This window comes from Lissotriton helveticus, chromosome 6 (genome assembly GCF_964261635.1).
Source record: "Lissotriton helveticus chromosome 6, aLisHel1.1, whole genome shotgun sequence".
In the NCBI taxonomy this organism is placed as follows: Eukaryota; Metazoa; Chordata; class Amphibia; order Caudata; family Salamandridae; genus Lissotriton; species Lissotriton helveticus.
This window is the reverse complement of record NC_136067.1, coordinates 84,419,543-84,436,450: the sequence shown is the minus strand read 5'-3', so window position 1 is coordinate 84,436,450 and position 16,908 is coordinate 84,419,543. Positions and strand designations below refer to the sequence as shown.

The window sequence follows — 16,908 nt, the reverse complement described above, 5'->3', positions numbered from 1 at the left end:
GCTTATCTCCAAAACAGGAGGCATCTCTCACTTTTCCGAGTGCCTGCCATCAAAGCTTTTCTGGAAGGACTCAAACGAGTTATTCCTCCCAGACACCCACCAGCACCTGTATGGAACCTAAATGTGGTCCTTACCAGACTGATGGGTCCACCTTTTGAGCCTCTCCACTCATGCGAGATATAATTCTTAACGTGGAAAGTGGCTTTCCTAATAGTAATCACATCGCTACGACGAGTTAGTGAACTTCAAGCACTAACTATCCAAGAGCCATTCATACAGATTCACTCCAACAGGGTGGTGCTACGCACTAACCCTAAGTTTCTGCCTAAGGTAGTTTCACAGTTCCATATGAATCAAACTATAGAACTGCCAGTGTTCTTCCAGAATCCAGATTCAGTGGCAGAAAGAATGCTCCACACACTAGATGTCAAAAGAGCTCTCATGTACTACTTAGCTAGAACAAAAGATTTCAGGAAGACAAAACAACTGTGTGTTGCCTTTTCACCACAACACAAAGGCAACCCCATTTCAAAAGCAGGTATAGCCAGATGGATCGTTAAGTGCATACAGATTTGCTATCAAAAGGCTAAGCGCACATTAACAATTCCCCCTAGAGCTCACTCAACACGAAAGTTAGGGGTATCCATGACTTTCCTGGGCAACATTCCCTTAGAGGAAATCTGTAAAACAGCCACATGGTCTACCATACACACATTTACCAAACACTACTGCGTAGATGTGCATTCCAAACAGCAGGCAGCTGTAGGACAGGCTGTTCTAAAAACACTTTTTCAGACTGCTGCAGCTGGCACAGGCAGCCGCCGCTAATGGAGGGACTGCTATGTATTCTATGCACAGATATGAATTCAGCAGCCCACATGCCTCGAACTGATAATGCTACTTACCAGTATGCATCTGTTCTTGGCATGTAGGGCTGCTGACATTCATATCGCCCGCCCTCCTCCCCGGCACCTGTAGCGGCTGCAGCACTCGGAATTACTCTTAGCATGGTCATCACTTACTGTACTACACTCCATCTCTGCCACAATGGCGAAAAACAATCTGAGGATGGAGAGGATGCCCATGCACACTGTAGTCCAGGGGAGGAGCCACCTATCTCGTGATACTTCGAAGACTCTTCCAGGACAACAATGTGCAATCATCCGGACCCAACACTAGGCGGCGATCTATGCACAGATATGAATGTCAGCAGCCCTACATGCCAAGAACAGATGCCTACTGGTAAGTAGAATATTCGTTATAGATTCTGTTTCCCCAGATTCTGCTGATGCCTGGCTGCTTGACCCCTGCGTTTCACTGAAATGAGCCTGTGCAGACGTTGCTGTTGATTCTGTGTATTGCCTTATTTTTGGGAGAGCAGATAAAAGGAAATGTTGATTTGCTAATGCTTAATTTGCCGGAGTAACACGCTTGTTCTACATTTGGGTGAGGGAGCAGATACTGCTTTGGATGGTCGCTGTGATGGACAATAGACCAGGATGGCAGCATGCTTTGGAGCCCGCGGCCATGGTTGTATGTGGGTGAAATGACTGCCGCCATTCTGTCCATTAGACTTTGTTGAGGTCTAATACTGTTTGTGAGGGTAAGCGGCCTGAGTTCTTCACAGAACAGCACCATGTTGCGAGATGCACAGACAAGAAACTTACAACTGTAGTGACAACACCTCTACTCCCAGGGGCTGCTCCATTACCAATTCAACTGACTTTTAGTCGAGTTCTTTTCAAGTACGCATGTTCGGCACTATTATTCACGATCACACACCCCATATATTGTTCAACCGGCGATTATGTTCTTGCCTTTTGACTTCTTTTAGGTGTTGCGATTACAGTTTTGGTCCAATCCGAGCACCCCATTTTCATTCTGTTTAGACTATCTCTGCTTATGATTTCAAACATTATTTCGTGCACTTCACTTGCATTTTGGGTCTTGATGCTTTTTGATTTTCACATTATGTCTTTACGCACCATAGGGTCTCCACAGCCACTTACCTTTCTCTCACTTTCACACATAGTCATTGTTGAGAAATTTTCGCTGTCCCCTTTCATGTTTAATTTTTAATTTTCATTTCCTTTATTGTCTCATCTTGTCCTTCCTAGCCCTGATGAGTCACATCCCCTTCACGGTGTGATGAAACACGTGTCGGCTGGCTATTATTTCTGTACTGACCAACATTCGACTTATAAACATTCTTCACCAACATGAACATTTGTGCTTGACGTTTTATTTGAACTTTCACGTAGTTTTCATCTTGCACGTAAATTCGAGTCCTGACATCAGGACCACGAGTCTCATTAGCGTGTGCACAGGACCAGTTCTTCTTCTAATTTGGTTTAGGCCTCCCTACACCACTGCAGGGGTTGTTTTTCCTTTGGGTTTGTGTCCCCCTGTCCTGTTCTGCACCGCGTGCCTACTGCACGAACATTTTAATCCAGTGATCACACTGCTCAGAGCGCCACTGCTTCCTGTTCTCTTAAACTCAAACCCATTCTCTCTTTATATACTTGTGTGCAAGCCTAGGGGCAAAGCACTTCCTCCATCCTTGGAAACCAGGACCCACCTGTGCCCTTTGTCATCGCCTTGCCTCAGTGGACCTTCTGTGGTGTCCTCACAGGCTTCACCGCCTTGCCGCCCGCAGGAGTTCAATGCCTCAGATTCTCCTTCACAGCTCCAGCTGTGTTCTCAGCTGATGAGATGGCTGCGATCAGAGTGTACATTGGGAAGCGCCTGCCTGCGGCTGAAGGCAGCCCAGTACTGTCCTTTCATCCCAGAGATCCTCATCTTATCCATCTTATGCCAGTCCTAGAGAAGTCCTCCCTGTGGAAGGTGCTTTCGCACGTCTGCCGCTCTGTGGTTCCCAGTAAAAAACACTTGTGAACCCCTTTGAATTGTCTCTCACCATCATGGACTCATCCTCTCCCTCTCTGGTGCACGTGAGGTCGGCCCATGCTCCAGCTGTGGGCACTCCCTCACACCGCTGGTATTTTAGAGACAACAGTGACCCAGTCAAGGCAGACTATGTGACCTCCACTAGGGCGGAAGACTGACCACCGACTGACCGCAGACTGACTGCAGACTGACCACAGACTGACTACACTCCTACATCTGCAGCAGAGCCGGAACTTTGGTGTCCACAGATGAAAGTTTGTTTACAGCAAAGACATTCTCAGAACACAGACAGCAGCTTCTACGCTAGAGGACCCTTTAACAAAACCTGAAAAGGGGTTCTTAGTCAAAAGTAATTTCTCTAGAATAATGAATAGAGACTTGTTATGAGATATGATAGCGGGAAATGGTGTCCTTGGTAGGCACAGTTGTATATTCAGTGAGTGAAATCCATCTTTCAGGGTGACAAGCGTGTCCTATATATCCTATGATGCCAACGATTCCTGAAGATTGACGGGGTCCTGCAGAGGCCCTTGTACTGTAGAGGATCATGTTGGTGTGTTTCTCTGCACAGTCAGGAGCGAAGGGGAAATTAACAGGAGGAAGAGACGGATCCCACAAAGGGATTGTGTCTGTGTGCCTGGTTGTAGCCAAGCCCTTCCTTGGTGCTCTAGAGAGACTTCTGCTAAGCTAAGTGCCCCAAGGGTGCTTCTCCTGGGATTTCCAGGCCTGAGGTTATAGCTCCTAATTTTGCATTGTTGGATGCATTCCCACAACCTGTATGTCACTCTTAATTCTTACACTAAAATACCTTACATTGCGCCCAAAGTAAATGTGATAGTCACAGTTAGTGTGGTTTGTGGATTGCCTCTTCTGGAAAGGTGAGGAGATGTACTCTAGAACCTAAGCTGCATCATCCTGTATCCGGAGACCAATGTTCTAATGGCTGCTTCAATGCCAATCCCATTCAGGGATTCTATTGTTATGTTCTCTTTCAAACACTTCATTGCCCCTGGGAGTTACTACAACAATTTATCAAACACCAAAAGAAATGGACAGAGCTCCAAGGCGCAGCACTTCTCTGGCACTGCAGCGTCCGCTGCTGCAAGCACTTCATTCAAGCAGAGGTTTTTTTAAGGATAGGGTAGAGGATGTTTGTCCATGAATGCCAGATCCATGGCAGGGTTTTAAGATCTCCCTTTAAATTTCAAATGACTCCCATAAAGGTTTGTTATGTGTACGTTTGTTCCACGCTGCAATCCTGAATGTCCAACGTAGGTTTGGAACAATATTGTGCACATCAGTACTAAACTTCTTTTAAGGTCCAGCCTACAAAGCAGCCTCATAGCCAGGCCTCACATAACAGATCAGATCGTATAGGGTGTTTCTTTAATGCTGAGTGTATGTATTGTCAGTGTTGTTTTGCTCTTGGCTGCTGAGTGAATCTTCTTTTGAAGGACCTCATCTAAACCACGGAAAATGTGATCCACCAAAATGTACAAATACGGAACGGAGAAAATGTAGAAAATGTAATTTAAACCACAGAAGATATAACCCACTAGACGTTATATTCCTATGGAAAGTAGAAAATGTAAAGCATCGAAAAGTGATTACAGCGAAGTTTTAGGTATAAATGGGGGATAATATTAGCATTTTGGGTGTAGAGATAATTTTTGTATTAGTGTTTATATTTAGGATGTACCTTTCGGATTCTACTAGACTTAGTATTAATAATTTTGGATGTTTACAACTAGGCGCTTATTGTTACAATGCTCTAAAGCAGGTAGATGCTATCAATCAATCAATCAATGACACTTATAGAGCGCGCTACATACCCGTAGGGTCTCAAGGAGCTTAGGGGAGGGGGGGTGCCGCTACTGGTCGAACAGCCAGGTCTTCAGCTTCTTCCTGAAGGAGAGGTGGTCTTGGGTCAGGCGCAGGTCGGTCGGGAGGGAGTTCCAGGTCTTGGCGGCCAGGTAGGAGAAGGACCTTCCTCCTGTAGTTGCTCTTCGGATGCGGGGGACGGCGGCGAGGGCGTGGTTGGCTGAACGGAGGTGGCGTTTGGGAGCGTAGAAGTTGATCCGGCTGTTGAGGTAGCTCGGGCCTTGGTCGTGTAGGGCTTTGTGTGCGTGGGTGAGGAGGCGGAAGGTGATTCTTTTGTTGACGGGGAGCCAGTGAAGGTCTCCCAGATGTCCGGAGATGTGGCTGTGTCGTGGGATGTCGAGGATGAGTCTGGCTGAGGCGTTCTGGATCCGCTGGAGTCTCTTCTGGAGCTTGGCGGTGGTACCGGCGTAGATGAAGTTGTTTGTGAGTATTGCCTTCCATGTTTTGCTTTTGATGGTGATTTTCATGTTGGACTCTTTTCAGCTCAAAGGTGGTCAAAGTGTTCACTTCACGAAAGACTTCTTCCTTAATCATGAGCCCTGTGCTCAAGCCGAGAACATTGGCCACTTCCGAGAAGTCAGCACCCACATCCGCCTGCCGCCAGGAGAGTACATAGTGGTTCCCTACACCAAACAACCCCACAAAGAAGCAGACTTTGTCCTGCGTGTCTTCACAGAGAAACTCTCCAACACAGAGTGAGTGAGATGTCCTTCATTCCATTTGAGGGTCATGTATTAGAAATTTGAGTCTGAGTGATTCAGAAGTGGGGATATCAGACTATTTCTCTATACGGACAGGAATCCTCTTACAATAAATGTAAGGCCACATGTACAAGCATTTAATTCTGCAACTTACATGTTGTGATTTTAGTGAGTCGCAATTAGCAAGTCGCAAAATGAAATGTACTAATGTGTCTCAGACACATTTTGGATTCCAAATGGGGTTGCAAATGACCCACCTCATTAATATTCATGTGGTAGATCGCAATTTGAGACCCATTGGAAACAGGTTGTTACCACAGGGATGGTGGCCAGCTGGAGACAGCAGACCACCATGTCTCTGACTTCTTTTTCCATAATTTTTTTTTCCTTTTTGAATACAGCCCGTGTTCCTCAAAGAAAAACGGAAAGCAGAAATACAGCCCGTTTTCCTTGAAAGAAAATGGAATGCATTTAAAAAAGAAAAAATAAAAGTTTCCTTTTAATTTTTTAAGAGTAGGCAGAGGCCTGTGGGACCACTGCCTGCTTTAAAAAAAAGATTCGCCCACATTCACAAAGGGGAAGGGGTCCCTTTGGGACACCCTCACGTTTGTGGATGGGTTCCCACGTCCTTCACGGAGTCAGATAAGTAGGAATGTTTTGCAACCACATTCCGGTCTCAAACCCCTGAGACCCGCTATTAGTAAGGGATGCCCTTGGCACACCCCATTCTAATAGCTACTCGCAAACCCTATTTTGCGAGTCGGTTACAGGTTACTGATTCGCAAAATAGGGTTGATACATGCTAAAAGCCGTTTCGCGGTTTGCGACCAGCGAGGATAGTAGATGGCGATGAGCAACCCACAGCGAGGAGGACGGCAGCCCGGAAACTCCAAAGCAGGTAAGTGTTCATTTCCTACTTTTTAAATTTTTATTGTAGGTGAAGAGGAGTGGAGTTCCACTGAGTTTTTTTTCAACTCCGCGGAACTCCGCATAGTGGCACTCCGCCAACTCCTCCCACCCTTAAACGGGAGTGATTTTGGAGTAGGTATTTTGAGATTCATGCTGTTGGATGTTCTGAAGGTGATGTTTAGTATACAATGTCTAAGAATAATAGTGGACTGATAGATGATTTTTGATCCAAGGCTGATGCCAGAGATTGATAGGCGGTTTGAAACTACATTTGACAACTGATCAGAGGCTGATTTCTAAAAACATTTGAAATGCAACCTCAGGTTTCTGGTAATATTGTATGATTAATCTGAAACTGAAGCGTGATGTCAATATGATTGAGCTGAACTCACCTCTAAGGCTGACACTTGAGGGGTGATTTGAGGGCTATAATTATAGCTCAACCGAGGTTGATTATGGTTGATCTGTGGCTGTTTGGAGACTGAGATTTGGTGGTTATTCGAAGAACGATTCTTAATGCTGCTATTGTAGTATACGGCCTCTGAGGCTGATGCCTAGTGGTGGATCTGAGGTTTATATTTGCTTTGGTTGATGTCTGCCATTGATGTTTGAAGGCTAATCTCCAGCCAATAGACAGAAGATAGTTAGGGCTTCATTTGTGAAAAGTGGTGCATCGCTGGTTAAAAACAGCGATTCAGCACTTTTGATTGGGCCCTCCTTGCGACACCATGGATGCGCTGTATTTAAACTACAGCGCTCCATGTCGCAAAGATTGAACACCGGCATCCAGAATCCTGACGTATCTGTTGGCACAGTAATGACGCATTGTTGGGGTGTGTCAAAAAAACAGAAGCAACTTCAGCAATGTGTCATTACACATGGGTGAGTTCCATATGAATGTCTGTGCATCAGTCCTTACTCTTGCTTGAAGCAGGCGTAAGGATTTGACGCAGTGAAGTCGTAGAAGTGGTAAAGTGAGATCTCATAGATTTAACTCTGTCACTTCTACAAGCCTTTTTTTATGGGGACCCCCATCCTGTATACATTATACCTGACGCAGGTATAATTTAGTGCAGGGCTTTACTAAGAGGCGCATCTGCCTACATGCATCACTTTGTAAATAGGGCACAGAGTGGCGCAATGATTATGCCACAGCAGCATTGCCAAATGAGTGACGCAGTGCCAGCGTAAGCCCTTCATAAAGAAGGGCCAGTTGATATCTGATGAAGACTCACATTGAGATGATTTTAGTGCTTGAAAACTTGAGAAAAGGATAGCAAGAAACTGAAAATGGCAGGTCTGAGCTGACCAATGATATCTACCCTAAAGTAATGTGAGCATGATATGTAACAATATGTCTAATATTTAGCCTGAGCTGAGAGTTATGTTTGTCAGCTATGGAAAAATAGACTTAATTCTGAGCTAAACACAGGTATATCTGTGATTTCTGAGGTCCACTGTTGTGACTGATTTTCTTTTTTGTGTCGTTAGAGAGCTGGATGAGGAAGTCACTGTAAATCTTTCAAATGAGGTAAGACATGCATTTAGTCATGAATTTATATACAGCCATGCACAGAAACATACAAAAGTTATTAAATGAAGGTATATTGCTATTTGTGATATGCAGAGTTGGTATGTTTATGAAAGAAATCTATTCAAAAGGATTTAGGCCAAGGAAGACCATAACATCAATTGATGTATAATAATCTATTAACATAAGATGGATCACTTGAATACATTTTCCTTATTTACCAGAAATCTCATAACTGCAGTCCATGCACCCAGATGGGCCCATTTAGATAGGGACAACAGAGCACCTACTCTTCCTGCCTTGTATGAAAATAAGTCACTTACTTGAAATTGTAGTTCTCCAGTATTGCCATCTTTCAAAGTTTCACATGCTTGAATCATTCCCCGTCGTCAAAGTGGGAGTCCCACGGTATAATTGTACAGCAGCACAGTATATTACACACATCATATAATGGCTAGAAAACATTCACTTCATTAACCTATCCATATCATTTATAAGGAACCAAACTTTAGCCAATCAGGCTCCAGCGCCCTCTAGCACACTCCTCACAGAGGCTTCATTCCCTCAGTTTTCAAGACCAGTGGGAAATGTAATCCCATGAAAATAAGGGGAGCCTCTAATGGAAGGAGGGTGGGTTGCATGTGAATTTGGAAAAGATGCCAATACTGGAGAACTACAGTATCAGGTAAGTAACGTCTTTATTTCTCCAGTATTGAATCTTTCATAGATACACATGCTTGAACCAGAATAGCTTGCAGTTAGAACATCTGCACAATCATGAGTACAATGACACAATAGCGGAAGGTATGGTAATAGTATGGAAAAAGACTCCCCTTTTAGATCAAATGGCATAACACTGCTTGGCCCACAGCTCCATCACTGTGCTCTGACGACTCCAGGCAATAATGTTGTGTGAACAGGTGCCTGTTCTTCCATGTTACCGCTTGACATATTACCCCGAGAGGCACACCAGCGAACAGAGTGGTCATCATAGAAACAGCTCTGGTAGTCTGCTGTGATATTGTAAGTGGAGTTAGAACTTAGGATGTTGGGATGTGGGGGTCAGCACATTCTAATCATCCATCGGTTACACTCATTGACAGTTTAAACCCAGACCCAGAGCTAGTGGATGGATGAGGTGTTATGGATTATTTGACTTGAATACACCCGGGTCAGTAGGACATATGGCCAATGATAAGAAATGTCCAGCGTTGTGTGCCGCTGTTTATACCACGGGCCGCACAAGTCAAAGACAAATATTGTGCTACTTGTATCCTAACACACTGGTCCTCCCATGTCAGGCTGCCAAGGAACCGCTGGGTTCAGTAATCAGCGCGGTGTTTTCATCCTGGGTTCCACTCGGTGTTATTTGAAATTCAGACATGGAGCTGGTGGGTAGATAAGAAGTTTTGTATTATTTGACTTGAATATACCCTTGAACTACTGACGGAGTTAGTATCTTTTCTACAAGTGTGCTGTAACTTCATCCGTCAGAGGTCTTCCAGCCTTGTAATGACAGAGCTGGATAGCCACCAAAATCCCACGAGTTATGCTTGAATTGGAAACTGGAAGGCTCTTGTGATGATTTCTATATGCCACCAGAAAGCTAGTCTGTTCTCCTAAACTGTTTTGTTCCATCTGAATAGAAGTTAAGGTGTCTTGAACGTACATGTATGTAATGATCTTTCTACTGCAGTTTGCGGATTAAAAAAAAAATTCTTATGCACAATAGGTTCATTTAAATGAAAATCCATTAAGACTTTGGGATTGGTTTGGAGAATCACACAATTATCCTTGAACTGCATAGAGGCCATTTAATTGTGAAAGCCTGTAGCTCGCTAATTTGTCTTCCTGATGTAAGAGCCAATAAAAGTGCCATTTTTCATGTTAATAATTTCAAATCTTCTTTGTGAATTCCATCAGTTTTGGGTATCTCTGTATAAAGTTTTATTGTCATTTTGAACATTCACAATTACAATTGTCCGACTGCAGATGCAATAAATTGTGTTACCGGTGAAACAGCTTCCAGCGTCCCCCCTGCCCTCCTTGCTCTACCTCTGTCATAATGGCAACATGATATCAACCGTCCCCCACTTTCCCAGTCCTAAAGAGGGTACATTCATAAACAAAAGTGAAAAGAAGCATATTATTTCTATAAGTATTACCTAATTGTAAGTACAATAAGATACATTAATCAATCATGTCCAATTCTCTTCATCAAAGAGTCTTGTTTGTCTTTTTCAAGTCCACTTCATTGAAGTCATATTACAAGTGTACATCAGAACAGCCTCCAAAGCTTTACGTCCAACAGGACTTTATATGGGTTGGATATGTTCTTCCAATAAACAAAGTGTCTTCACGTAGTAGAGAAATTGAGTGAATAGAATCCCCAACGATCACAGACATTGCAATGCTCTGACATAGCGTTGCAACAACCAAATACTTATGATAACATGCAGAAGTTGAAAATCACCGCTCCTATAGTCACACGCACAAAACAAAGTACATACCGCAGCTAACCTCCTGCAGAGTTAAACATGTAAGAGGGCACAAGGAAAATGTACCTCAACTCCAGCTTGAAAAAATAAAGATGTCAAGTGATTCCTTTCATACAGAACCATGTGTTCCCAAGTATATGAGAGGCACAAGCTAAGAAATGACAAGCTTGGTGACACAAGCAAAACAAGTAAGTCATAGTCCAAAAGATGTAAAGTTGGTGAGCATGGCATGCGTGGGCTGGGGCTTTCCCATGTGAAGGACACTGGTGGGGCTGCGAGATGTGTTGCTTTCTTCAGCCACTGCCCACTCAGCCATCTACCTTAGCCAATTTGAGACCATTGGTGGGCTTGTTGGTACCCACCTAATGGCAATTCTATGTTTTGCTAGCACTAGCCCCAACAGTATGAACCGCCTACTAAGTTGCTTCTTTTTATGAGTTGGGACCATTCCCAGTAGGCAAAGTTTAATACCCAGTGTACGTGCCCATCCAGAGGCCTTCTCCAGCCTAGCCACCAAAGCCCGCCAATAGACCTCAACTACAGAGCACCTCACACCACTTGCAGGAGATATGCATCAACCAAGGCGCAGTGGGGACAGGAGGACAACTGCCCAGAGTAAATAGTGTGCAGTAGTTTAGGGGCAATGTACATCTGGTGTAGAAAGTTGAACTGGATTAGCTAGAAGTGGGCATTAGTGGATGTTCCCTTCACCCCCCTCATGAATCGCATCCATTTCAAGTCTGTTAGCTGTTCTTGCAAGGCCTCTTTCCATCTACCCTGCATCTCCAGTGTAGACAAAGGAGAATCCTCCCGCAGTGCCCGATAGACCTGTAAAATGAGCATTCATCAGTTTTGAGGGCACTGTATTCAGTTGCCAAGATGGAAGAGGTTTCTTTATAGGAGGAAAGAATCTGGAAAGGCTTTGAAAAAATTGTTTGATTACCTCTCTAGAGCATATGGACAGTGAACCTGTCGACCTTCTATATCTTGAAATAGCTGCTAAGTGCACTTTGATTGATGCATGGACCAAACTTAATTTTGCCAAAAGAGGAGGAAAGAATCTGGAAAGGCTTTGAAGAAGTTGTTTGATCACCTCACTAGACCATATGAACAGTGAACCAGTCAACCTTCTATATCTTGAAATAGCTGCTAAGTGCACTTTAATTGATGAATGGACCAAACTTAATTTTGCCAAAAGTAATGAATAGGGTAGAATCGGTTCAGGATGGGGCTGAAATTGGGTACATTTGAGATTTATGGCACAATAAACAGAAAAGCTTCAATTTCAGTTTATATGTACACATAGTAGTAACAGCTCTGGCTCTCGCAAGAATTTCTCTACAGTCTTGAGGAATGTTCATGCTGGCAAACTCATTGTATTCAGGAGCCAGGCAAATAAGTGCAAGTAGGTCAGGTCTAGATGAAGTACTTGGCTGTGGTTCATTGTCAGTAATGTAAGTAGAGTTTTCAGCTGAATGTGAGTCTTCAAAAAGAGTAGTAGTTCGGTGAACCAATGCTGCCTGGGTCATTTTGGGGCAATCAGAATTAATCAGCATTGTTCCCTCTTCATTTTGATTAAAAGACTTGGAATTATGGGAATCGAGAGAAAAGCATAATCAAGGATACCTGACCATCTGATTGAAAACATATTCCCCCACAACCCCTGTTGTGGGTGTCAACTTGCGTAAAACCGGTATTTTCAATTTCCCTGTGCCACAAACAGATCAAGATATGGCTTGTCCCAACGATAAAAAGTTCTGTCTAGAATTCCTTAGTTAAGCTCCCATTCGTGGCAGCTGTTTCTGGTTCTGCTCGATGTATCTGCCAGAACCATTGCTCATCCCTAAGACAAGTTCCACTCTTATTGCTATTTGTTGTTGTAGCACCCATTTCCAGATTTCCTGTGCTTCCTGCAATAGCACTGGAGATCTTGCACCTGTTTGCTTATTTATATAACACATACTGGTTATGTTGTCTCTGTGAATCAATGCTGAAGTAACTTTTAACCTAGGTAGGATACTGAAGAACCTATTGCCTTGGGTAGGAGAATTAAGGCCTGATTTAAATCTTGGCGGACTGGTTATTCCGTCACAACGGTGACAGATATCCCATCTGCTAAAATATAAATCCTATTATATCCTATGGGATTTATATTTTGGCGGATGAGATATTGAGTTGTAACAAATTTATATGCAGTTTCATTTGATACGGAGTCCATTACCCATTTATACTTAAATCATATAGGTGAGCTCCCCACCCTTCTAGAGAAGCATCTGTGGTAATAATAAATGCGTGTATCTAGGATAGGAAAGTTAATCCTGCCGACAGTTTGCATCTTTGGTCCACTTAGGTAAAGCCACTGTCATGTTTAGAGTGATCTGGATTATATAGGCAAATGATCCTTGAGTCTAAACCCATTGCTTGTCTAACTCTTCCTGTAAAGGCTGCATTCAGAGGTGGTAAAATGGCACTAGGCAAATGGTAGAGGACATCATCCCCAGAAATGACTTAAATAGGTGAACCGAAACACTTTCTTTTCAGTAATCTGTCCACCAATAGTCTGAGTCTTATTTGCCTTTCTTGTGATAAGAGTGCTTCGTCTTGGACTGTCTCTAAAACTTCTCCCCGTAAAATTATTTTTATTGAAGGATTGATCAACGATTTCTGGTGATTGCTTGTAAGACCTAGGTCATTGAACAGAGCTAGACAGGCTCTTACTGCTTTCGTTGCCTGACAAGACGTTAGTGCCTTTATCATGCAATCGTTGAGGTATGGGTATACCTGGCAACCCATCTATCTTAAATGAAGTGCAAACGTAGCTAAACATTTTGTAAAAAATACAGGGAGCTGATTTCAGCCCAAAAGAGAGGACCTTGAATTGGTAATGAGTCCTGGCCATGATGAATCTCAAGAATGTCCGATGTTTTGGGTGGATGGGGATATGAAAGTAGGCATTTTGAAGAGTAACCATGGGAAAGGATTATTTTCTTAGGTACTTGTTTAGCTTTCGCAGATCAACAATGGGTTGTCACTCTCCTGGTTTCTTTCTTATTAAGAAAAATCAGGAATAGAAACCCATTCTTTTTGAATTCCAAAGTATGGCCGTGGGTGATTAAATACAAAACTCACCTGTCCAATGTTGTAAATAATTTGGGATTTTGGTCCAAGTTTGTTGGTGTGATGGAGAGGTTATAACCAGTCCATTAGTTTGTCATTGTATGCAACCAGCATTGCTTCTTTGACAGTATTGCTTCCTTCTCTGAGCTTGTTTGTTATAAGCTGATGTTGGCGGTTGTCTAAATGCTGTTGAGGTTACAAAGGACAATACTGTTGTTGAAATGGCTGATATTGCTGATCTCTATATGGTTGATATCCTCCTGTATATGCAAATAACCTCTTCCACATCAAAACAATATTTTCCTCATCTGTAGAGTACCTAAAGATCTTGCGTTCTCTGCGTCTACTTTGATCGTCAGTAAGGCACCATCCACATGCTTTCCAAACAATTCTCCCCCATCAAATTGCAAACCCAATATCATGGTCTGAACTTATGGTCTGAATGATGTGGCTTTTAACCATCCTGGCCTTCTGAGAACAGTAGTTTCTGGTAGCTGGCGAAAACTAGGGGTGGGTGATATATTCCACACCGCAAGAAGAGTTGACGGAGTGCCAATCAGGCATGCTGGTGAGTTTTCTGGTACTTAATATTTTTGATCTAATCTATGCAAAACCGCAGAGACTGCAGCTGGGTTCTTCATTATCTTATCACCTTCCTCCCAAATATAATTTACTGTAGGGATTGCCTTAAATGATTTTTCTAGCAGGTTACTTGAACTCAAATGAAAAGCAATCTGACTGTTTGATAGTCAGTGACAATTGAAACCTTTTGATGACACTTTCCAGCAAATTATGCAATCTTTGATATCATCAAGTGTAGAGTACACCATTTGTGATGCATTCAGAGATGGTGCTGGAGTTAGATAATAGCTCTACTCATTGGGTGTTGATTGGTTGTCAGGGATTTTCCCTTCATTTCTATTCTCATCCGAGGAGATTACCTCATCCGTGGATGGCACTGCAATATTCTAAATTGGAGTTCTCTTGGGTGTAAGATGTGTTGTTTAAATATGTAGAATGTGCAGGGTGGGGGTTTGTACTTGAGTGTATTGCGGCAGATGCAATTCAGGAAACCTTCTGTATTAGTCTTGTAGCATACCATGGCGGTCTTGTACTAAAGCTATTGGCACTTGAACCATGCGCTCTTGAAGCCGATAATGACTATAATGCTGGAATTGGTCCATATATTGAACAGGTTTCTCTATATATATTCCGTGGGTCCTGAGGAATGATAATCATTATAGTATTCCTCTTTATCTTCATCCTGACACTTAACATTTAGTTCAGAAGGACTATGCACATTTCCAAATGGTCCTTCATCATCCGAATACTCTTCATCTAGTGAGTGGCTTGGTGGGAGAGGAGACACTTTGCTTGAGGAGGTTTGTTCTGGTCCTAAAGTGTCCGATTGTATTTTTTCCCTCAGAGACGATCCAACTTAAATTTTCATTGTCGACTAAGTCTTCTTTTCCGTCATGGAGAGCATCGTTAATGGTTTCTTCATCGACAGTGCTACCATAGTTAACAGTGTCTTTGTCAATGATATCTTTGTCGACAGTGCCACCGTTTCTATTGTTGTCGTCAACGGTATCATTATTATCGATTTAGTTGTCATTTGTGTGGATCTCAACATCGCCATTGTCAGTGTGGATGCTAACATTATTTTCGGTGTGGATGTCAAATACTTAGTCATTGAAGACAACTTTAAGTTTGGTTTACCAGTTACTGTAGTTGGCTCTGAGGAGGGTTTTTTACAATGTAATCCCAAACTAGGGAAGGGAGTGGTAGGCTCAGATCTTACTTTTTCTGAGGAAAATGTTTTCCTTTTTCAATTTTGAGAGCACTCTTCTACTGCCCTTTCCTCTCTTGAGGACTCATTGTGGGCCTTTTTTGTAACTTTGAAGACCTCTGATCATGTCATCATTCTCTTTTTTGTGACCTTACTTCTGCATTTAAGGAATCCTCATTATCCTCCTCAGAAATCAAAACATCCATAGATTTTATTTTTGGGAGCCATATAAGCCTCCCCTCATTATTGTAACCACCTTTTTTTTATATTTGGGGTTGTTCGTGCTAAGTCCTCCATAAATTTTTGTCTGCATAAGGTATCCACGCTAAATATGGGTCCTTTTTTCAAACATCCTTGGGATTCCAAAGGTACCCTGGGTTTTAGATTCCCCTGGTGGGGATGAGAAATTAGTCAAAATACAGCTAAACTTAATTTTTGGGGGATAACTGAGAAAATATATGCTGCAGAAAACTGGTGTTCTTTTCCTACAAATGGCATCAACAAAGGGTTCGCAATGCTAAAATCACCATCTCCCCAACTTTCAAGAACATGAAGACTTGAATCAGAGAAGCAAATTTTTCAACGCAGTTTTGGCTTTGTCCTTGAAGATGGCCCATTTTCCTATTTTTTGTGCTTTCAACCCCCTTCCAGGTAATGTGGAAATGGGTATGAAACCAATAGCGGATCCTGGATGCTATACATTTCTGAAAAGTACTAAACACTCTAAAATTAGCAAGGGGTCATTGTGTAGATCCTTCAAGGTTTTCCTATAAAATGTAACAAACAAAAAATATTGAAGTTGAGTTAGAAAAAACCTGTCATTTGGTTCTTCGTTTTCATCTGTAACTTATTCTTACTGTGGCAGATTTTTTGAAAGACCCTTCTGGTTGCAGTGATTAATAGAGCTTGTAGGTTCTCCAAGAACTCGAGGTACCCAGAGCCAACAACTGAACTTCACCTTACAATGGTTTTTCATTGTGTACCAACTATATAGCAATTGATATGGTAAATTATAAAGAATGGAAAAGGTATAAAGGAAAACTTTCAATTTTGTGAAATGTATACCAGATACTGAGTTTAAGAGCAGTGGTTATTTGTACAGCTCTGAATTTATGGGTATCAATACTGGCAAGTGTTTCAGAGGGCATTTTGTAAAATGTCTTCTGTGTTACACACTTGCTTACATTTGAAGGGCACAAACATAGTGATATTCAGTTAGTAATTACAAATGTTCTACTATTCCGTATTTCCACATGTCTCCCGATAAAAATGGTCCCACACTTGTGTGGCTGGGCCTTGCGCCTGCTGCACAAAACACCCCAAGACCTGACCTAGGAAACAATATACACCTTGGCAGAAAAACACATGCAAGACAAATATTACTACACAGCCATCTGTTCCTCAAGTACACATACATAGTGGTTGGATTTGGCACAAAGGTGAGTGGAGGGTTCAAAATTTAAATTTTATTAACCAGAGAGTTCACAAAAATGAAGTACACTGTTAATAATTGAAAGTTAGAACAACTGAACCAATGACTCACAGCTCAGAGCTGTAAAGCTGTGACAAGGCAAT

General features: G+C 42.5%; 1 protein-coding gene across 1 annotated transcript in view; it reads left to right on the top strand.

Annotated features, from left to right (window-relative positions):
• The window catches only part of LOC144762254 (calpain-1 catalytic subunit-like), a 359,395-nt gene that overhangs the window by 254,469 nt on the left and 88,018 nt on the right, over positions 1–16,908 (top strand). Inside the window, exons 11-12 of the mRNA XM_078647398.1 lie at positions 5,272–5,483; positions 7,890–7,929. Coding sequence (XP_078503524.1) covers positions 5,272–5,483; positions 7,890–7,929 — 252 coding nt within the window. The remainder of the gene's footprint in view (positions 1–5,271; positions 5,484–7,889; positions 7,930–16,908) is intronic.